Source organism: Hyperolius riggenbachi, chromosome 9 (genome assembly GCF_040937935.1).
Source record: "Hyperolius riggenbachi isolate aHypRig1 chromosome 9, aHypRig1.pri, whole genome shotgun sequence".
NCBI lineage: Eukaryota > Metazoa > Chordata > Amphibia > Anura > Hyperoliidae > Hyperolius > Hyperolius riggenbachi.
In genome coordinates, this window is record NC_090654.1 from 202,477,720 (window position 1) to 202,501,723 (window position 24,004).

Sequence of the window (24,004 nt, forward strand, 5' to 3'; positions counted from 1 at the left end):
TTGGCGACCTGTCACTCAGCAGTATTTTTACCCCAGGCACCATCAGGGTATTGTCTGCTGTTGTTGGCGATTTGGAGGAGGAGATGCTGATGGGCACTTTGGAGGATGAGGGATTGGACAGCAAGACTGTGGCGACAGTCAAGCAGCCCATCCATGCATCAGGAGAGGAGTTTGGGGGGTCATCATCCCAGCAGGACATGTTTCAGGAGGGGGAGGATGATGATGATGATGTGGTGACAGACAAAGACTGGGTGCCGCCACCACCAGCACCTGGGGATGTCATCATCAGCAGCTCTGAGGAGGAGGAGGAGGATGCGCTTGTGGGCCTTGCAAGGAGGCGCATCATTGCAAGCATTGGCAGCAGTAGGCAGGTCCCACAGCCTGCTGGTGTCTCAGGCTCAGCAGCAGCAGCAGCAGCATCTGCCAGTACCACCACCAGCCGCACCCAAGCCCCCGCCCCAACCACCACAGGGAGACAGGCAGCAGCGGCTCCAGGCCGTAGGGGGTTGTTTTTGTCACCAATCTGGCGATTTATCACCATGCCCACAGTGTACAGCAAGTACGCCACTTGCAACCACTGTCAGCGGAAGTTGAGCAGAGGTGCAGACCCCTTAAAGTTCAGCACCAGCTCGCTCATCAACCACCTTGCTGCGAAACATTTTCACCAGCATGAGGAGTTCCAGAGGCTGAAGGCATCTGGTGCTGGCAGTGGCACCACACCCATCACTGCACAGCCTTCAGCAGCAGCAGCAGCAACAGCAGCCACCCGCCCTCCTGCTCCTCCAGCAGCACCAGCAGGAGTGCGGAAACGCACTGCTCCTCCCCCCTCTGCAACTCCTGCCGCCGACACTGAGGCCTGTTCTGGCAGCCAGTCCTCAGTGGCCTCCTCTGCTGTGTCCGCTGATTCCCGTGCCAGCAAAAGGCCACGCCAGAGCCTTTTGAGCGAGTCCTTCCAGGGGGTGGTTAGGGCTCTGCCTCCCAGCAGCCGTCGCGTGCGTCAGCTGAACGGCTTGGTGGCACGGGCCATGTGCTCCCAACTCCTGCCGTACACGCTCGTGCAGGAGGGGAGCAACATGCGTGCGCTGCTTGCTTGTGCAGCCCCAGACTGGCAGCTCCCCAGCAGACACTTTTTCGCCCGCAAGGCCATTCCTGCACTGCACCGCTTTGTGATGGCCAATGTGGAGCGAGGGCTGGAGCACGCGGTTGGTGAAAGGGTCCACGTCACCATGGACTCCTGGAGCAGCCGCTTCGGGACAGGCCGCTACCTGTCCTTCACTGTCCACTGGGTCAGCTTGGTGGAAGGGGGTGAGGATGGGAGAGCAGCAGCGGGCACAGCAGCAGCAGCAACACAGTGGGTGGTGCCACCCCGCAGGGTCAGGGGAACTGCAGCAGGTTCCTCCGATCCTCTGCCATCCTCCGGCACACCTGGCCAAACCCCCCGCCTCAGCAGCAACGTGAAGGCCCGCCACTGCGAAGCGCTGCTGCAGTTGGTCAGCCTTGGGAAGACCAAACTGACGGCAACACATGTGTTGGCCAAACTCCAGGAGCAGGAGAGGATTTGGCTGACCCCCAGAGGCCTCAGAGTCGGAGAGGTGGTGGCCGACAATGGGGCCAATCTGGTTGCCGCAATAGACAGGGGAAACCTGACCCACATCCCCTGTCTTGCCCACGTGCTGAACCTGGTGGTGCAGAAGTTCTTGCGCACCTACCAGGGGATGGGCGAACTGTTGGAAATGGCAAGGAACGTTGTGCGTCACTTCCGGCGCTCGGCTGCAGCCTGTGCGAGCCTGGAAGACGTGAAAAAGGAGCTGGAGCTGCCACGCCATCAGCTGATCCTTGACGTTCCAACTCGCTGGAACTCCACCCTGGCGATGTTGGAGCGTCTGGTTGAACAGAAGCACGCTGTCAACCAGTACCTTGCCCAGGCCACTGTTTCCGCCGCTCAGAGAAGGGACAAGACCAGCAACATCCCGTCCATCGTCCCCGATGATGACTGGAGGCACATGCAGCAGGTGTGCTTAGTGCTGGCTCCCTTTCTGCAGGCCACTAACATGGTGAGCAGGGACCATGCTATGGTCTGCGAGTGGGTGCCCCTGGTTTGTCTGCTGAAAAGGGCCCTTGATGCTTTGCTGGAACAGGGAGCGGCAGCCTTGGACCAGCAGGAGCGGCAAGCAGCTGCACAGTCCACCTCTGAGGGGGAGGAGGAGGAGGACTTGGTGGAGGTCCCTGACCTTGCTGCTGATGAGGGGGATCAGCACAGCGCAGCTGAGTTGGTGCGGGGGTGGAGAGAGGATGAGGCTGAGGAGGCAGAGGAGGAGGATGAGGACAGCACTGCCGTCGATGTGCCAGCACACGTGGCCCGCCTCTTCCCAATGGCAGCGCACATGCTGACGTGCCTGCGCAAGGACCCCAGGGTGATCCAGATGAAGCAGAGGGAGGACATCTGGATCAGCATGATGTTGGACCCACGCCTCAAGGGGAAGTTGAGCCAGTTCCTGCCGCCTGCAGGAGGAGAGCCAGCGCAACAAATAAGGAGCTTGCAGCAGGCCCTTGTTGAGCGCTTGGAGGAAGCCTTCCCCCAGCCTTCCACCCCCACTGTCCAGCCAGCACAGAGGCAGCAGCAGGTGCCTGCATCCAGCAGCAAGCGCCCCACAGACCTGCTGTCTCTCAGCAACGAGCTCTACAGGACTGTAGAGGCTCCGGCAGCAGTGACTAGAGAGGAGGTGCATGCAGCAGCATCCTCCTCCGGTCACAGCCAGCGCCTGACCCGAATGGTGGCTGACTACATGGGGTCCTACAGCGGGCTTGACAGCGCTGCCCCTGTTGATCCCATGGAGTATTGGGTCAAGCGCCTGGAGATCTGGAGCGAGCTGGCACAGTACGCCCTGGAAGTGCTGTCCTGCCCCCCTTCCAGCGTGCTGTCCGAGCGCTGCTTCAGTGCAGCTGGTGGCGTGGTCACCGAGAAACGCTCACGTCTGTCTCACAAGTCTGTGGACAGACTGACGTTTCTCAAGATGAACCAGGCGTGGGTGGAAGGCGAGTTCCTGGCCCCTGTTGTTGGCGAGAGGGGGACATGAACTGGCTGCCGGAAGAACCATCGTTAATGTGCCTTACCACCCTTTACCACCTCCTGGCTCCTGCTCACTAAGCCAGCCTGTTTCACTTTGACTATTACGTCGCCTGCAGCCACACATTTTACATCTACAGTGGGCTGCTGTGTACTGCCCTTCTGCTGTCTGTCTGTGTTTCCCACTGCCAGGGTACACAGAATTACCTTCTGCTGCCGCTCTGCCACCAGCTATTACGTCCAACAATAGCTATATCTGTGTAATTTGCTGTAAAAAAAAAAAAAAAGTAAACCATTAAAAAAAAAAAAAAGGTTTAATTTTTCTGAGGTGCCCGGGTTGAAAACTGTGTTGTCCCAGTTGTGTATTGGACACGATGTGGGCTGCACGACCGCTGTCTGGGACCTCCTGTTGTGTTTATTTACAGCCCTGGTATCAACGCTAGGTACCAGGGCTATTATGTCACGCTGCCTACCTACCTGCTGCCACACTCACACCACTCCTCCATTCCTCCTGCTGCTGCTGCTGCCTGTCTGTGTTTCCCACTGCCAAGGGTACACAGATTTTACCTTCTGCTGCTGCCACTCTGCCACCAGCTATTACGTCCAACAATAGCTACTCTCATTACTCCTCCATTCCTCCTGCTGCTGCTGCTGTCTGTCTGTGTTTCCCACTGCCAGGGTACACAGAATTACCTTCTGCTGCCACTCTGCCACCAGCTATTACGTCCAACAATAGCTATATCTGTGTAATTTGCTGTAAAAAAAAAAAAAAGGTTTAATTTTTCTGAGGTGCCCGGGTTGAAAACTGTGTTGTCCCAGTTGTGTATTGGACACAATGTGGGCTGCACGACCGCTGTCTGGGACCTCCTGTTGTGTTTATGTACAGCCCTGGTATCAACGCTAGGTACCAGGGCTATTATGTCACGCTGCCTACCTACCTGCTGTCACACTCACACTACTCCTCCATTCCTCCTGCTGCTGCTGCTGCCTGTCTGTGTTTCCCACTGCCAAGGGTACACAGATTTTACCTTCTGCTGCTGCCACTCTGCCACCAGCTATTACATCCAACAATAGCTACTCTCATTACTCCTCCATTCCTCCTGCTGCTGCTGCTGTCTGTCTGTGTTTCCCACTGCCAGGGTACACAGAATTACCTTCTGCTGCCACTCTGCCACCAGCTATTACGTCCAACAATAGCTATATCTGTGTAATTTGCTGTAAAAAAAAAAAAAAGTAAACCATTAAAAAAAAAAAAAAGGTTTAATTTTTCTCAGGTGCCCGGGTTGAAAACTGTGTTGTCCCAGTTGTGTATTGGACACGATGTGGGCTGCACGACCGCTGTCTGGGACCTCCTGTTGTGTTTATTTACAGCCCTGGTATCAACGCTAGGTACCAGGGCTATTATGTCACGCTGCCTACCTACCTGACTGCCTGCTGCCACACACTCATCCTCCTCCTCCTGCTGCTGAATTTACCTCCTGCTGTCTGTGTGTTTCCACTGCCAGGGAGCACATACAATGGCGCTTCCAACATGCGTGCGCCACCAGCTATTTATTACGCTCAAAAATAGCTGCATTTCTTTAAAAAAACAAAAAAATATTTTTATTAATACTTTGTGATATTATTTTTAGAGGTGTCCGGGTTGAAAACTGTGTTGTCCCAGTTGTGTATTGGACATGATGTGGGCTTCACGACCGCTGTCTGGAACCTCATGCTGTGTATTTACGGCCTGGAATCACCGCTAGGTACCACACAGCCTATTATGTCTCGCTGCCTGCCTCATTGACTGCCTGCTGCCACACAATCATCCTCCTCCTCCTGCTGCTGCTGCTGAATTTACCTCATGCTGTCTGTGTGTTTCCACTGCCAGGGAGCACATACAATGGCGCTTCCAACATGCGTGCACCACCAGCTATTTATTACGCTCAAAAATAGCTGCATTTCTTTAAAAAAAATATATAAAAGAGAAATAAGTGAAGAAGAAGAAGACGATATAGAAGAAGAAGAAGATATAGAAAAAGAAGAAGACGAAATAGAAAAATAATAATAAGAAGAGGATATAGAAAAAGAAGATATAGAAAAAGAAGAAGAAGAAGAAGAAGATATAGAAGAAGATGATATAGAAGAAGAAGAAGAAGAAGAAGATATAGAAGAAGAAGAAGAAAATGAAGAAGAAGAAGATATAGAAGAAGAAGAAGATATAGAAGAAGAAGAAGAAGAAGATATAGAAGATAAAGAAGAAGAAGAAGAAGAAGTATATACACTACTGGACAGAATTTTGGACACAACTTCTCTTCTCTTTCCACCTTTTTTTTTAAAGGAACATCCCCACATAATCACTTGCTGTTGTTACTTGGGAAAAAAGATGTTTCTTGCATCATTCACCCTCAAAACAAGTGTTGGAAGCTATTTAAGGCCAATTCGAATAGTCAGCTCGAATAATGAGCTTGAATACCGACTCGAATAGTGAGCTCGAAGTCCGAGGTCGAATCGAATAGCAAAAAATATTTGCCTCGAATATTCGACCGAATTCGAATAATTTACTATTCGAATTCGACCACACTCGAATAATAAAAAGGGGTATCCGAGCATCACTGCTTCTGAACATGAATCTGTCATGATCATACATTTCCCACTAATCTCCAGATACCATCCAACCCAGAACGTTTGCTACTTCCATTAAATCCGTTCTGTCCTCACCTTTGGTGATCTCTTCTCACTGTCACACTTCTCATGAGTGTTCCCTCTCCTTTGGAAGTCTCCCACACCTTGTACGTCATGCTCCAAGATTGGAAACGTTCAAACATACCCTAAGCACACTTTTCCAGACCAGCTTGTAATTTTTCATAGCGAGATGTTGAGGTTATTTGCTAGTCCCTTCATCCCGAGACAGGTCATTCTAGCTCCCGCTTGTCACTACACTATGCCGGATTTGGGTGCTACCATAATCTTGAATGGTAATTACAACTATAGCGGCGTAGCCAAAATTAAGTACAAATGTTCCGTAATTTGGGTGCTGGCAATAGAGAAATAAATTAGGTAATCAGTAGGTGAATATATTTTTTATGTTGCCTGAGAGAGTTCAAATCAGAAGAAAAAGATGTGTGGCACTTCCCATTTTTTTTCACATACAGAGATAGTGACACCGTCAGTAAAAAAACACTATGAAGGAAACATCAATATTCACCATTGCGCTGTATCTGTAAACTTGTTGCTGAGCGTGTGCGTGCACCTTCCATCCTGTTGTTATCCAGTTTAATGCAACTAGTGATAACAGATCAATCAAGTCAAGATGTACTTGCAATGTCATAGGTAGGTGAAGAGGAGGGAGGTGAAGGACTGAGGTGGGCCAAGCGAAGGCCGTTTCGCGTCCTGCTGGCTTGGTCACGCTGCGTGAAACGCAGTGGCAATAGAACACAGCGTGACCAAGCGTCCAGCAGGACACGAAACGGCTGTCGCTTGGCCTACCTCAGTCCCTCACCTTCCACCTCTTCACCAGCAGCTTGTTCATCACATAACTATGACATTGTGAGTACATCTTGACTTGATTGATCTGTTATCACTAGTTGCATTAAACTGGATAACAACAGGATGGAAGGTGCACGCTTCTTTTCTTCATTGATTCATATTGCCTGAGAGAACCTAGCGCAGGGAGAGCCATGTTTCGGCGGTTGGAAAATATGTACTCCCTTCACCCCTCACCTAGGGGTTTATTCACAAATCTCTGGTTAATTTAACAGGTATTTAGACAATCAACATCAACTGAGTTGTGTACTCTCTACAGCACTATGGAAGATGTTGACGCCAAATAAATAAATATGAATAATGATCAGAATTTAAATTTGACTTTTACTTACTTGGGGCTTCTTTCAGCCTCTCGTAATCTTTCAGGTCTCTGGGTGTCCTCCGGATCCCCTCTGATTTGCTTTTATCAGCCTAATTAAAGTCTGCAAACCATTTAGGTCGCGCACAACAGCGAATGTACTGTCCTGACCATGCATTGTGCTCCTGTGGCCTGTAGCATTCTTCACATGTGCAGTTACATGTCTATACAAAGTGTGCATGTGCAGAATGCTTGAATGAGGAGGCACCAAGACAGCACATGCACCGTATTCTGTAGCTTAGCAAGCCGCAAACTTTAATTGGAGTGAACAAAGCAGGGGACCCAGAGAGTCCCGGGGGACATGAAAAACTACGGAAGGTTGGAAGAAGCCCCAGGTAAGTAAACGTAAACTAATCCCCCCGTCTCAAGTACACTTTAACCTTTTCGGGACCGGCCACCTACCCCCCCTTAAGGACCAGGCATTTTGCGCGGGAAGGGGGTGCGCACGTTTGGGGGGGTCAGGCGGCCGGATCCCGTGTGTGGCTGGCTAGAGTGGTGTCCCCCATGGTGGCCTGTGCCTCCCCCTTCTGCCCGCAGCCTTCACTTACCTTCCAGGCTCCAGCGATGAGCCGCACGGGACCCTCTTCTCCGGCCGGCATCTCCGTTCTGTCTGACGAGCAGTTCCGGGTCGCGGCTTGATGACGTCATCAAGCCGGGACCCGGCGCTGACGTCAGATGAAGCGGAGATGCCGGCCAGAGCGGAGGGGGGCGCCGATCGTCGCTGGAACGGCAGGGAGGTGAGTGGATCGTCTTCTTTCCCCCCTGCCGCCGCAGCTGTCAAACAGATCACTACGATCCGACGGCGATCGTAGTGATCGTGTGATCAGCAGCCATACGCGATGGCTGCTGATCACTCGGGGGAGATGTCGGCTGTCATATGACAGCTTAATCTCCCCCTCCGGGTGCGCACGATCGCGTCGGGAGCGGAAATTGCGGGCCGGCGTAGATCCTACGCCGCATCAGGCTAGAACAGCCACAAGTGCGGCGTAGGATCTCATGCACATGGTCCCGAAAAGGTTAAGAGTAAACAGGAACAGCAGCACTCATAAACGTCTGTTATTTATTTTGAACAATTCATTTAGGTTGCTAGGAAGCGTTATCTGCCCGGCTATACAAGTATCTGTCTGAACTAGGCCGTATGTAGGTCATGGTTTATCCAAAGAAAAAAAGTAAGGTACTTTCAGTGGGACACCTTGTTGTGTTCTCCACTACGTGTTGACGCTGTTAGAAGCAAGGTTATCAGTTCAAATGAGGTGAAGGAAGAATTATCACAGGCTTGATTCAATTATTAGGACAAAAAAACTCACCCCATGCAAGCATATTATTGGCCTGCGCTGCACAGTTTATTGGCTAATTCAGTTGCTAATTTAATGCTTGTAATGCGGGTAAGATAAATAATTTGTCTGGTGTGTTAAAAAGAACTATTAGGTTAAGCACGATCATCGCTTTTGCTGTAAATTGCAATTTTGAAAATAAATGGCGAGCAGCTGGAATGAAAGTCTATTACCAGCAGTGGTGCTCGGATAATTTCCGTGATCACGGAATAGCCGTGATTCACGAGCACTTTTTCACTGATCGACTTCCGAATAGGAATCTGTGATCGATTCTGGATCACGGAAATCAGCCACGGAAATTCCGTGATTGCAAATATTCTGAAAGCAATCACGGTCGTAATCGCGTTGGAAATCCGCAATTAGGTCGTGATTGGGCGGAAATGGGCAAAACTGACATCCCTAAGCCAATCAGAGGCCTCCAGCCAGGCCCTAGCAACCAATCATAGGAGGGGAGGCTCTGCCCTCCCCTCCTGTATATAAAATGGGGGCCATTAAAGGAGCTCCATCCTTGCTAGACTCTGTGGCACTGAGAGAATCATCTTCAGGCCATATTGTACATCAGCAAGAGCGTTTTCAGCCCTTACATTGCCCTTATACTGTATCTGATACTTGTATTCAGCTAGCTGGCCAGTTAGTGATTACTTAAGTTAGTTGTAGTCAGTGTAGTTGTCAGTGAGAGAGTTTACTGATTGCTGTGCTTAGTGCAGGCAGGCAGGTTCAACTTTACACTGATTCTACTGCTCTATTACTGTATACTTGTTATCTAGCTAAGCTAGCCAGCCAGTGATCAACTTCAGTTAGTTGCAGTCACTACCACAGTTGTTCAGTCACTAAGTTTAGTCAGTGACCTTGTACTTTGCTACTAGCGTATAGCCAGTTAGTTTGCTGTGCGCATAGTGCAGGCAGACCGCGGCGCTGTCCACTGTATTCAGTATTTTGTTTTTTCTTTTCTGAAAAATCAATAAAAGTCCCCTGTTATATTCCGTCTGTCCCCAGGCCCACACACACGTATTGACTGTAAAAATCAGCACACTTTCTACACCGTGTGGTCATTCAGGTGATAGACTCACAGGCAATGATGGACATGATGACGGAGGAGCAGCCCATCATTACTTTATCCCAGACCTCCGCTGTGAGCAAAACTCCCAGCAGCAGCAGCCCCACTCTTACTGTGATATCTACCCACGGATGGGGGCCATGTATGCTTGTAATTTTTGGGGCAGCATTATCATGCTTTGGTACCATCAGTGAGGTGCCATGGTTGTTATGTGCTGCCGCACTGACCGATTTAGTCCTCATCCTGCTGCCTCTGATGTTCTATTTCACTACTAAAGTCTGCGTTCCCACCGCCAGTGGCCACGGACAACTCTGCTGCCATGTCCTTGCTATTGTTGCAAGGAAAAAAAAACAAATTTACAACAACCTCTCTGGGTGTTTTTGTGGCGTCGGCCACTCATCCTCCTCCAGTGGTACCACCACCACCAGGTGCCATTGAGACTCACCTTCACCTCTGTGATTGCTTAAAGTGTATTTCCCTGTTTAAAACCACTTATCACCAATTAATAGCCGCATTTAAAGTGTTATTGGTATTAAGTAGCCTTTGCCCCTTCCCCTGACAACAGTATCAGGTAGCCTTCATGCTCCCCTCAGATAGGAGTGTCCGAGACCCCTCCTCCCCTGCAAGTTTTAAATTGGGCCCCTCAAGCATTCTATACATAACAAATCATATGGCACAACTAAATCACAGACAGGGGTAAGCAAAGGAGGGGAACAGTTTGTTAATGATTACTACTATTCAAAGCATACATAGAAGTGATCCTTACCAGCATAGGGCCATTGAAGAGCTAATACTGTGGTTGAGGGAGGGCCCCTAGTGGGCCCCACTGGTCCAAGGGCCCTGGTGCGGTCGAAACCTCTGCATCCCCTATTGCTATACCACTGGCCCTATAGTACACCTGAGCTGAGTGAGGCTAGGTTCACAGTGGTCCACTAGTCCCTTGCATAGCGCAAGTGTTATAATGTGTGTGAACTGCAATGTAGATTGGACATAGATGTTAATTCAAAGCCTGCATGCGTTAGAGTAACATGGTTACAATGCAGAGATGTGAACAGGCCCATTTCTATGGGCAGTGAGTTCTATGGGCAGCTAGTTGACAAGCAACTGATCACTCTGACCTAGCCCTAAAAAAAAAGTTATATACTTACATCAGTAGAATGGGAAGAAGGTGGAGATGCCCAATGATATAAAACAATTAAAAACAGCTTAAGATGGAGAGGCAGTGGTGAGACTCACGAGTGGCTGGATGGTGTAATGGTTAAGGCTCTGCCTCTGACACAGGAGACCAGGGTTCGAATCTCGGCTCTGCCTGTTCAGTAAGCCAGCACCTATTCAGTAGGAGACCTTAGGCAGGTCTCCCTAACACTGCTACTGCCTATAGAGCGCGCCCTAGTGGCTGCAGTTCTTGCGCTTTGAGTCCGCCAGGAGAAAAGCGCGATATAAATGTTATTTGTCTTGTCTCTCCAGAAGAAAAAAGTCGATAGCGACTTGATCTAGGCAATTTATTTATACCAAACAACAAGGGTAACACAACACGTTTTGTGGGCTTTACCAGCTTCCTCAGGTCAATGATATCCAAAGGCAAGTACCTAACAAAAAAGAATGCATATGTAAATAGGTCACTGTTAGGAAGGCACATATCAAATATAAAACTCAACCATAAAATAAATATATATAACACAATATAATAACATATAATGTGACATATTATGGTTTTACACTACACCAGCCTTTCTCAATGTTTTACCCTGGAGGAACCCTGCAAATAACTTTTGGATCTCAAGGAACCCCTGCAAACAATTTTTTAATCTTGAGGAACCCCTACATTTGTTTTGCAAGAGGCATTGTCTTTAAAAGTATGTGAGGCTGTTTATTTCCCTACCCCTATTACACTGCCACTCATTATAATGTCTCTTTATCCTAGTGCTTTTTTTTTATTAATGTGCTCATTATTATTCTGACCCCCAATTTAGTGCTTCTTTTTATAGTACCCCCAATTATAATGTCCTTCCCACACGATGGGGAAAAGTGCCAAGGAACCCCAAGGAACCCCTGCAGAGTACTCAAAGAACCCTGGATGAAAAAGCCTGCACACCGCTATGATTAGTATATGGGAAGTGGGCACTATGCATAAATAAATAACATATGGGTAATGGGGCATCATATCTTAAATGCAGCATTGGGTCTGCCTATTATATCCTAAGATTGTATAATACAATGTTTAAAAGACTCTGTGACTGTAAAACAACAAAATATACCTGCATAACTAAGACAGGACTGTTTAATTGTATGGTTTCATTTTATATATGATATGCGCCTCCCTAACAGGGACGTATTTACATATGTACAAAAACAGGATTGAAGTCTGAGGAAGTCTACACAGCCGAAAGCTTACTCTTATTCTTTTAAGTTAGCTAATAAATGGTGTCATCCTGATTCAAAACTTCTTGCTTTTATTGATGGCCAACATGGCACAATACTCTACTGCTACTACTATTTACATATGTGTAATTTGTACTGTTAGGTACACGCTTTTGGGTATCATTGGCCCGAGGAAGCGGGTAAACCCCACAAAACACGTCACATCTTTGTTGTTTGGTATAAATAATAAATCATCTAGTCTGGTACAAGTCGCTATTTATTTCTTTATTCAGGAGGGGTGAGTCTCACCACTGCCTTTGAATTTTAGCTGTTTTTAATTGTTTCAGATTGTTGGATGCCTCCACCCTCTTACCATAATAATTTACAACTCCATTACAGTTTTTTGTGTTAATCAGCTCGGTCTCTTCTCAGGGACTTGGCTCATAACCAGGAGTGCAACCAGTGAGGACCTACTCATATCAAAGCAGTTCCACCAGGTAGCAAGCAGATTGCCCAATTGGTGGTTGCAATCTGCTTGCTACCTGAAAAGTGTGAGTACCAGTAAGTCTCTTTACGTAGATCATTACCTGATGCTTTGACATATTGCTCTATTGGCTCCTGTTTTTCTCTTTTGTGCTTCCTTCTGTCCCTAAATTGTCCGGGTCCATCTCCTTTTAAAAGGTTTTTATGGTCGCGAATGCAGGCGTGAAAAGGCATATCCAGATTGCGCATTTGACAGTAAACGCCATGCACTGCCAGTAGAGTGAAGCCTTCATGCAGGAAAAAAAGCAGTGCAAAAGTGGCTTTGCTCTACTTGGCATGCCCCGCCCTTACTTGTGCATGCCCAGTCTGGCTGCACTCTTCTATGGCGTGGGCCGGTCACAGTGAGCTGTACGGGGATCTGAGAAACTTCTGTACTATTCAGAGGCTTCCAGCTACTGAAGTAACTTTTGACTTCCTGTCATGTTCCAATGCAGCAGGCAGTGGAACATGACAGGAATAACCATCTACTGCTAGGCACATCCCTAAGGTGTCAGTGTCAATTGGTCACTCAGTGGTGTGACAATAGCCCCCGCCAGCTGGGGGGAGGGGGCGGTGCTAGGGGCAGTCTCATAGCTTAACCTAGTTTAGTTCCTGGACGTAGAAACTACGTCCAGGAACCATGCGCGCTCCCGCAGCCGATCGCGCGCGTGCCCACGCGCTCCCAGCCGTGGTTCGTTAGCCAGACAATCAGTGAATCGGGCTATGGTGCCCGATCACTGATTCCTCTCCCCCACTGAAAAAGCGACAGCTTCTCTCGGAAGCTTCGCTTTTTCTGGCTGTAGCATCCCCCATGCGTCTCTCTAAGCGTATGTTACGCTTAGAGTGACGTCATGTAAACAAACTCATGGCCGCCATCTTGTGGCCAAACAGTAAAACTACAACTAAAAGTAAAAAAAATAAAACTCAAACACACATTTACATTATAAATCTATTGTATACATCCCACCCTCCCAAAAATACCCAAATAAAATGTTTAATATAAAAAAAAAAAAACATTACAATGAAAAAAAAATGTAAATATTTACCTAAGGGTCTAAACTTTTTAAATATCAATGTAAAGATGAAATATTTCTATATTTTTTTTATTTTAAACTTGTAAATAGTGATAGATGCAAAAACCGAAAAAATGCATCTTTATTTCCAAATAAAATATTGTCGCCATATATTGTGATAGGGACATAATTTTAACGGTGTAATAACCGGGACATATGGGCAAATACAATACGCCAGTTTTAATTATGGAGGCATGTATTATTTTAAAACTATAATGGCTGAAATCTGAGAAATAATGATTTTTTTCAGTTTTTTTCTTATTCTTCCTGTTAAAATGCATTTACAGTAAAGTGGAACTTAGCAAAATGTACCCCCCTAAAGAAAGCCTAATTGGTGGCGGAAAAAACAAGATATAGATCAGTTCATTGTGATAAGTAGTGATAAAGTTATAGGCTAGTGAATGGGAGGTGAACATTGCTCAAGTGAAAACGACGGAACGCGAATGGGTTAATATAACAATGCAGAAAGAACAGAGGAAGCCAGAAGCCTTATACAGTACCTGCTCAGGCGATTGTGTCTCCTCCGCTTCCTGGTTAGTTAGCAAGTGCTGTGCAGCCAGCCAATCACCATGCGGCTTTGGCATTGTTACAGTGGGCACGAGACCGGGCCACCCTAGCTCCTGTTACAGTTATTGTTACATTGGGCGTGATAAATCGCTGCGGGGGTACCCGGCCAGTTATAATTACCGCCTGCAATAGTGACAAATCTAGTCCTGTTTGTGCACATTATTTATGCAAATTTGTAATCTGCCTATCCTATTTATTGTACAGCACTGTATCATATGTTGGCATTTAAGATATAATCATTTATCTCTTCAGAACAATATACAGCTAAAGTTGTGCTTGCCACTCAGAATTCCTCATACAACAAAAAAAATTAAATTCAAAATGACAGAGTAGGTGATGGTAAGGTAACCAAATAATCTGTGTTTTCTTACAGTTTTATTCAAATGTTTTCCTACATGTAACTGAATACAGGGGAAAGGGAAGCCTGCACGTCTAGGGGGATGCCAAGGATCCCTTCTGTAATAGTGCTGATCTTTCACCAGCTTGGAGCTCTGTGGGAAACCCCGCCTCTTGTGTTTGCGTAGGGTTAGGCTGTCCCTTGTTGCTAAGGCTACAGTCATCAGCACAGGTCTGACTGCAGCGTGTAGCTATGGTGTGACGGTCTGGCAAGTACATGAGCTCTGATTGTCTGCAGCACAATACAGCAGCAAAACACACATGCAGTGCTTTGTCAGTGCTCTCTATTCGCGTCTGTTAGAATGCAGAAAGCCATTACTGTGCCAGCATTCTGTTAAAGTGAAACTCCATTCTTGTTGATAAGCAATCTCTTTAGGCTTCTTTCAGAACATCAAATGCAGACGCCTTTGCGTAAAAGAAGATGCATTTGTACATCGATGTGTAAAACGCAATGTGCCCTGTAGTATGACCCTGGCACCCAGTTTGAGAACCCCCGGTATATGTGTATACTTATAGCTCCCACCTGAACATTTTTTTTGAAAGGACAGTGCTTCTTTGGGAACCAAATCCCTCTCAGTTCTTCGTTCTTCCTCATTTGTCCCTCTTTCAGGACTGATGTACAGGCCTATGTAAATATTTGTATTTTTATACTGAAAAGATATGTTTAACCACTTAAAGAGAAACCGTAAAAATAAAATGAACTTCATTCTAATCAGTAGCTGATACCCCTTTTCCCATGAGAAATATTTTCCTTTTCACAAATGGATCATCATCAGGGGACTCTGTATGGCTGATTTTGTGGCGAACCAGGAGCCAATGAAAACAACTCATGACCGACTCACAAGGCCTTGCCGTCATAGAGACGGCAGGGCGAGTGAGCTGCGGCGGGGAGACAGCGATGAGATCTGCAGGCGCAACGAGAATGCGCGGCGGCGGTGATGTGAAATCTATGCCCTGGCAGGAATAAAAGCATCAAAAAAGGGCATAGATTTCAATCACCGCCATACGGAAGTGTTTAATTGACTTTATTCTTAGCCTTTAAATTGATATTTCTTACTTTACTGTTAATATGTAGGAAAACTAACAATATAACCAGTGTGGTTTGATTTATAAAACCACGCCTTTTACTTATAAATTATTTGTAGCAAGTGTGACAAGGGGTGTGGTGGGCGAGTGGTTAGAGGTGTACTGGGTGTGTCATAAAGTGTCCCCCTTTCTATCTCAAAAAGTTAGGAGGTGTGTAAACTGCTAATTTGGGCTCCTCCGGGCACCTGGTAATTTGGGCACTACATAGACCGTAATGATAATTCTGATTATAGAGGCATCCAGTGTATAATTTAAATGCCGAAGGTGCAGCTTCTAAACAATATTTGCCAGAGAGGAATAACGGCGGAGGGTGGTGGAGATGGCAGCGGAGGGACACTTTGGCGGCAGAGATTGTGACGCAGATATTGATGGCAGGGTAGGTTACTGTTTGAATTAGGTTGAGGGAGGGTTAGTGTGAGAAGAAGATTAGGTAAGTAATAGTAGAATATTGGAAACTTTTCTGATTCTACTATTGGTATTAGCCAGTGTCCAAACTAAATTTCCAGAATTAAATTTCTAGTTGCCATTCATTCAGCGTAGGCATACAAAATAAGTAGTAAGGGTTCCTGCTTTGTGCAGCTTATTTATTGTGCAGAAAGAAGGACATTTGGGGGGTGAGTTATACTCCAGGAAAATAACTTATTTAGTGCTTAATATATATACATAATCGCTACCAAAGGCTAGAAAGGAGGCATCAGAGCAGTCTTACTATCCTCCCCAACAAGATGCCCGCAATATTTTTCTCTTCAGGGCCTTACTTCAGTTCCTCGTGTCTCAGATCGTGCTCTGTGGTAAGCGTGTGATGTCATCACACATGGCAAACACTAATGCTGGCAGTATGTTGGCCCATGAACCCCAAACTTGAGTCTGCACCAATCCAGAGAATGGAGATCATTTATTTTGTTTTATTTATCTATTTTATTTAAAAAGCGCCAAAATATTATGCAGCACTGTCAACATGTTATGCAGCGCTGAATCATGTGGGCTGATGGGAATGGCTAGGAATGTGGTCACGTTAGGGAAGGAACAGGGCCAGCACCATTTTTTTAGATAGGCCACTCCCATTTTGGACAAAAGCAAAGAGCCATAATTGAAAATGATTTTTACTGAAGGTATGTGTTTTTTTTTCCTTTAAAGGGAAGGTCCAAGCAAAAAAAAAAAATGAGTTTCACTTACCTGGGGCTTCTACCAGCTCCATGTAGCCATCCTGTGCCCTCGTAGTCACTCACTGCTGCTCCAGTCCCCCGCTGGCAGCTTTTTGACCTCGGAGGTCAGGGCCACATTACATACATTTTTACGCATTCCAGCTAGTGCAGGAACAAAAATGTATGCGTTGCACCACTAACGCGTAAAAATGTATGTGTTAATGTTCCTGCACTAGCGGGAATGTGTAAAAATGTACGCAATTGGGCCCTGACCTCCGAGGTCAGAAAGCTGCCAGCGGGGGACTGGAGCAGCAATGAGTGACTACGAGGGCACAGGATGGCTGCATGGGGCTGGTAGAAGCCCCAGGTAAGTGAAACTCATTTTTTTTTTTTTTGCTTGGACCTTCCCTTTAACTTTCCTGCATTTATTTATAAACACCCAAAAACAAAAAAGACAGGTAAGTAGGATAAACATAGGTAAGGGAACTTGAGCTTACAGTTTAGTCTGGAAATATTTAGTTGCTGCAAAGCAATATGGCGTTTTACACAGGTAATAGCTGTCACTAGAACGGGTGTCCCTGCTGGAAAATCACCCTAATACTCTCTGTGAAAACTATAACATTATGACATCCAACTGTCCCTGTGTCTCCATGCCAGCTGTCACAAGGGCAGAAAGTCAACTACAAGTTGTGCAACGGGGCATAGAAAGATAAGATCAAGAAGTTTTGAATCAGGAAGATGCCATTTAAAAGCTTTCCTCAGACTAAATTCCTGTATGCTGGCAAGATATTAGAACAGAAAGTTATCATGTCTTTTTTTTTTTTTTCACTTTTTAGTGCAAATCAGATGTTTTAGAACTATTTGTTTTGCAGAAGACACGATTGGAATACACCCGCCGGTGCCCTGGGGGGCAGGTGGGGCGCATACACGCACACACACGTATGTGCACACACGTGTCCACTTTCCGCCGCCTATAGGTGGCCAGAAAATGGTTAAGTTAGCCAATAAATGGTATCATCCCTATTCAAAACGTCCTGCTTTTACTGATGGCTAGCACGGTACAAGCCTTTACTGCTACCAGAAAACAAAAGCAGATTTTATCCGTTCCCTACACTTGCCAAAACTGAAGAAAAAAAAAAAGAAAATGCAAAGCAAATGGATGTCACCCAAACCCGTTTAAGGCCTAAAAAAAAAAGAGAAATTAAAATTCAGCTAGCTCATTGGTGTCCTGTAGAGGCTTACCCCCAAAAGAACAAGGTTTTCATAGCTGTGGATGAATCACTCGTGATTCAAATGAGGGTTTATTGGCGCAGGGGTGCAGCGGGGATACAAAGGGGTTATTTACCCATAATTCCACCATCCGCCCTGCGTTCCAAAGAGCTTGCACGCGTCTTATTGGTCGCGTTGCAAGCCTAAGTGCGCCGGTGTGAGGCTTGCAACACGACCAACAGGACGCGTGGAAACTCTTTGGAACGCAGGGCGGACCGCGGAATTATGGGTAAATTACCCCTTGTATCCCCGCTGCACACCAGCTCCAATTAAACCTCATTTGAATCATGAGTAATTACTCGTGAGAGCATCCTGTGAGCATTCCTGATGGAGATCGAGTGCAAACATACATCCATGTACCGAAGCCCTTAAACAATTCCTGACCTAAGCCCTCCTCCCCCCCAATTCTAACCTCTCATGATCTTACCCTCAACATTATAAATACTTACTTACCTGTATTTCTTCATATCGGGATCAAATAAAGTGGGTTCAGTTTATTTGTAGTCCAAGAGGACCAGCCTCAGTTCAGAGGCTTCATCACAAACTCTGACTTGCTGTACAGGTGATATTCTCATGGGACCTGTGACATGTGTATCTTGTCAGACTCACTTGCAAGGATAGCAGCCAGTCAGTCGAGGTTAAATAGGCGGCCAGTCACACAAACATAAATGTATGTGTATAGCATTGTCTAGTAACAAGCATCGTAGACTATACAGCCTTTAAGATATGTGTGAATAACATTAAAATAGCATTTATATTGTTAAAGTCCTTCACAAGATATTTCTACAGTGATGGTAATTGGCCTCAGAACAATACTATTGCAAGTTATTGCATAAGGCAATCATATGTGTTAATAATAAAATATGAAAACAATTACTTTACTATGCCAGTAAATGAGATAACAAAACAACATTTAAAATACTCCTGAGTTTACACCAATACAAAGTTATCACAATTTCCGCGTTCAGAATATCAATATAGGCATTAACAATTTAATTGAATAACACAGCCCCAGAAACTCTACTGTTTATCAACCCAAAGCAACAAACACATATGTTATATAGTTTAATGTACATAGTGGAATACAACATCATATCAACCTTCGACTACTATGTACTGCATACAGCTTTGCATCACGACTTTGAAGGGTGTCTCTACTTCTGTCGAATACAAGTGTATAAAAGATATTCTACAGGTGAATTTATTTAAAGAGAACCTGAAGTGAGTAAAATTATTTAAAATAAACACATGATGTACCTGCAAATGAATATTACATACTTACCTCGCCGTCAGTTCCTCGCAGAAGCTCAGCATTTTCTTCTTACAACAATTCCTTTCAGTTCTGCCAAGATTTTGTCAGAACTTAAATATATCAGTTGCTGTCAGTTGTATATAATTTGCTATCAGTTATAAGTGAAAGGACAACTGATGTGAAAGGTAATGTCCTTGTTTCCCTATGGCTCACGTGGGTGATATTACAGTTTAACAGTGTGCTGACCAGGAAGCTGTTATGGGGTAATGGCCATCACTGGCAATCAGCGAAGCGCTGTTGCTAATGCATTCCTATGGGATCATTCTCACTGCAGTGTTTGCGATTTGCACATCGCAAACGTGCTGCATGATGGGGGTGATCGCGATTTGATTCTTGTTCTGTTGAGCAGGTATCACAATGCAAAACGCGACTAAATCACGATTGTGGTTTACATTTTGAGTGTAAACTAGCCCTAAGGGCAGTTATCTTGTGATCTGCTGATTACCTGGGGGTTTTGCAGTGGCTAGCACTCTTTCTTTGCAAGACTTGGACCCCAAACTCAGATTTGGGCCAGGACACCATCTGCATGGAATTGGTATGTTCTCTCTGTTCTTGTGTATTTCATCCATGTAATCTAGTTTCCTCCCACATCCCAAAAACATACTTGTAAGTTAATGGTCTCCCCTTACCTCAAAATTGGCCTAGACCATGATAGGGACCTTGGATTATGACTGTGGAGTGGATTAGCTTTTCCTCTGAGAAACAGTAACATACATAGGTAGTCAGCCCTATATAAATACTTAGTAATAAATAAAGCCCTATGTATAATACTGGCTTTCTCACCTGTACTCTTCTTATAAATAGCTAGCAAAAAGGCCCGCCTGTTAAAAATCAGGCGCTAGGCCATGGCCGCTAACCCCCCCCCTGCACACACAAGCATTCTGCCCGCCCTTCCCCCACCGCTGTCTGAACACAGGGAGATGTTGCTTGCTTGGCAGTTGGAAAAAGCTGTTATTTCCCACAATGCAATGAGGTTCACAGACAGCAAACTGTCAGGTCTGAAAGTACAGACACAGGGACATAGGAGGACGCAGGGACTGCCAGGGACACAGGGGTTTTATTATATAAGATGTGTAGAAATTGCATTTCTGCTGTTTGTACAAGACCATCAGTGGTTTAATAAGCCCAACAGCAACCAATCAGAAGTCCTCTTCAAAGCAAACTTGAAGCATTTTTTTTTCAAAAAGTTAGATACCTTTGTATGGGGAAGGCCCTGGATCCTATGGAGCCTTTTTCAGTCCTCTCTCTGTCTCCATGTTCCCTTAAGTGTTTCCAAAGATGGTGCATCCGTACTGCGCATACACCAGAGCAGACTCGCGCGTGCGCAGTACGGATGCACTCGTCCTTGGAAGTGCTAGTGGACACAAGTACCTCCAAAGGCTGCCCAAGGAGGGCCAACAACTTAATCAACTTGAAGGTTTTCAACGGGATGACAGCGGGGGAACGTGGGGACGGAGAGAGGACCAGGAAGGCTCCAGAGCCTTCCCTTAGAGTCTGAAGTGTTTTTTTTTCTCTTTTTATTAATCAGTCATCTTCAGCATTAAGATACAAACTGATTTGCTGCATCTCTGCAGAAGCACTAGGTATTTATCCCCTGAAATACTGGGAGACAAAAAATTCAGATTCTTTTTAAAGAGAGCCTGAGGTGGGCTAAAAAAAAAAGTAGGCTACCTGATCCGGGGGCTCAGTGGATCAGGTAGCCGAAAACAACGCCTTTCCCCACAGCTCCCGTGGGCCACAATGGCCCACTTTCACTTTCGTGACCTATAGGTCACGACGCTGCAAGGAGAGACAGTGTGTCCCTCGCAGCATGCAAGGGGCGAGGAGATGCAGGGGGCGTGGCCAGGGAGAGCTGCCCAATGGCAGCTCTGGAAACCCTGCAGGAATGCCCATGAAGGGTGTTTTGAACAGGGAATACCTCTCCCTGTGTTCACCTCTGAGATAGCGACAAATATTGTTGATAATCTCGGGGGGCTATAGCGCGGCGGTAGGGGGGCAGAGAGCAGCGGTGTGGGGACACAGAGACATGTCATGAGGCAGAGAACATGCCTCTATGTCCCATCTGCCCATCTTGGGTTCCCTTTAGGTTCCCTTTTCCATTAAAGCGGACCCAAACCAAACATTTTTTTTTATTCAAAATATTTAGTTGCACCGCTCTGACACATACAAAGATAAATAAACACTCCTTCAAGCCTATGAGCATTTCAGTGCATGTTTTTCACCCTACTCTTTGCATTACTAGGGTTATACAGGTGGCAGCCATTAGCAATTCCTCCTTTGCTGGACACCATCTACTCCACCAGTTTGCCGGATTATTTGCCGGCAATATGAAAGGAAGGGAGTGGTTTCTCCAATAAATGTAAAATATTTTATATTTGTCATCATGCAGCTGAAAAAAGGCTGCTATTTATTATTATAATTTAGAAAATAGATTTTATTTCTGAAATCTTGTATTTTTAGTTTGGGTCCACTTTAACTGCAATCTCCTTCAGAAAGTGGATTGCAGCTGCTTTGCAGTTTGCTAGCACACCGCGATTTACATTTCCCACTAGTGTGCCGGCTTGTGCATCCTCTTTGTGATCGCACACCGTTCCTGAATGCTATGCGCGATATTTGCAGCTTGCGAGATTGCAAATGCAGGCAATTTCGCCTGCTAGTGAAAAAGGGCCCTAAATAGGTATATTTAAGTTTTTTGGGGTTTTTTTAAAGCTCGCATCAGAGTCACTTTAAGTCATTATGACTTTATTTCATATTTACTTTTTTGCCGCTGATTCTTATGTGCGTCCGGAAAAGCCTTGCCGTAAACATCTTCCTAAATAAATATTACATGTATCGTTAAATACACACTTTTGCAGAGTACAGAATTGATGCCGGAAGAAATGAAATGCAGTTTACTACCCTGCATCCATCTGCTTTAGGCACTTTTCCACACATAACATAATCCATGTGCATATTTTATTTTTGCGAATTTGCGCTTCCCGCACATCTAATGCAAGTTAACGGCATCACAGTGCGATTTTTCAGATGCAATTTTTCTGCAGAAACAAAAATAGCCCTTTGGGAGGGGGATGCGATTTGCGTACAAGTCAATGGAAACGCAGAAAAATTGCATTTGTCATGCATAAATCACAACTGATCTGAAGCTGATTAGACACAGTATCATGTAAATTAACGTCACTATGCACGGGAAAATCGCATTCCAAAAACTCTCATATCTGCGCAATCGAAACAAATGAAGAATCACATCTGAAAAATCGCAACATGCAGCATCGCAAAAACATGGCTGAAAATCAATAACCATACAATTTTAACAAATGATCACCTCTTCCAAACTGAAAATTGGGAAGTGAGGGATACCAGCAATCGGGCCCATAAATAGGATAAAAATGATCATCTGATAATTATATACAGCATCTATCTGAAAAACAGATCGATCAGTCTATCGATCGATAAAGCAATCATTTGTGAGCTATTGGCATTATCAAAACCATACGATCTCATCAATTGGAGCGTTGTTGGCTAAATTGTATTGTGAACGGGCACTTTAAATGTGAAGACTCCAGACAGCTGGCAGTGAAGCAGTTAATAATGTGCGTCTCTATCTGTTTGCAGGCAGCCAGAAGGAGCGCCCGGCATGCTATGAGTTAAACGAGCATGTCACGGAGAGCTGGAGAATGCCAGGAGAAGCCGGAGCCCATGCTACCGAGGTTGACCTATATAGGTAGGTGTAGGTAGCAGAGAGGCTTTGTGTGGGATGCAGGGCTAGGGATGTGCTGCAGCATCCTTTCATATATATATATATATACACACAGACACTTCAGACCCCAGCCAGCAGAGGACAGAGCGCTGGAGAACTGAAAGCAGCAGCCACAAGAGATCCAGTGTGAGCAGCAGGCAGGGGGATTATTAGGAAACAAAAGAGAGAGGAGGAGGAGGAGAGAAAGCAAGGAAACAAGTCAGAGGCTGCAATCAGCAACGCTCCTCTCTCACACACATACACATCTCGCTGTCTGCTCCTTTTCTTTCCTCCTCAGCCCTTCTTCATCCCCTTCCTCCACCACACACCCCTTCCCTCCCCATCACTCTGCACCCTCCCCCCTTCTCTGCTGTTCTCCATCTCTGCCATCCTGCTTTATTTTCTGCTTGCTACCTCTCTGCTTCCCTCCCTCCTTTATCTTTCTCTCATTCCCCCAATCCTTCTCTATCACCCCCTTCTTCTTTTTCCCTGCACACTCTCCTTGCCACCCCCACCATTCTGCACTCCTCCCCCTCTTTTCTCTCTCTCTCTCTTTCTCTCTCTCTCTCCATCCCTTTCCTCCCCCTCCTGGCTTGTCTTTTATTTATTTATTTTTGGCTGCTCTTCTCTGTCTGTTTCCCTGCTTCCTTGTATTGCTGTGTCTGTACTTTTTGGAGGTGCACCAGGGGGCTCCCCTTTGCAGTGCTTGCAGTGCAGGTAGTGGGGTACCCCCCTCACTCCCCTCCTGCTTCAGCCTGTGCCCCCCCTAGTTTCCCCCCCCCTGTGCTCACAGCCTGCTGCAGCCTACCAACATGATGGCGGCAGCACCCATCCAGCAGAACGGGACTCACAGTGGAGTCCCCATAGATCTAGACCCCCCAGATTCAAGGAAGAGACCCCTAGAAGCACCCCCGGAGTCTGGAAGCACGAAGAGGACCAACACTGGAGGTGAGTGCACTTGCTGCTATTCTGCTAGGGGGTGGGATACATGTATTGAGTCACATTCACACCGTCTCGGCCCTGTACATACCCCCAATGCATGCACTATATTAGGGGGCTGTGTCAGATTGCAGGGTGCTGCTCAACCAAGCATGTTCATTGTAAGCTGTGGTCAAAATGGCGTCTTCTTCTGTTATTATTGTGGATTTTTATTGCTCACGTCCTCAACCTGTCTTATGCTTTCATTGCGAGAGGCT

General features: G+C 46.2%; 1 protein-coding gene and 1 long non-coding RNA gene across 4 annotated transcripts in view; one reads left to right on the forward strand and one right to left on the reverse strand.

The window, feature by feature from the left end:
- Positions 1-10,829: 10,829 nt before the first annotated feature.
- On the reverse strand, positions 10,830-19,934 carry LOC137531826 (uncharacterized). Of its 2 annotated transcripts, XR_011023778.1 has the most exons (4): positions 19,856-19,934; positions 19,702-19,767; positions 18,214-18,340; positions 10,830-10,930 (listed from the first exon to the last, which is right to left on the reverse strand). It is a non-coding gene; the product is annotated as an uncharacterized lncRNA (long non-coding RNA). The 2 variants fall into 2 exon arrangements; XR_011023777.1 differs by having other exon boundaries at positions 19,702-19,923.
- A 2,278-nt stretch (positions 19,935-22,212) lies between these two features.
- NOVA1 (NOVA alternative splicing regulator 1) overlaps positions 22,213-24,004 on the forward strand; it is a 153,272-nt gene continuing 151,480 nt past the window's right edge. The window contains exons 1-2 of one of the 2 annotated variants that reach the window (XM_068253888.1): positions 22,709-22,793; positions 22,885-23,756. In XM_068253888.1, the coding sequence (XP_068109989.1) occupies positions 23,621-23,756 (136 nt within the window). In that variant the 5' untranslated portion in view covers positions 22,709-22,793; positions 22,885-23,620. Of the gene's footprint in view, positions 22,794-22,884; positions 23,757-24,004 lie in introns of both variants that reach the window. The other variant, XM_068253890.1, reaches the window with a different exon arrangement.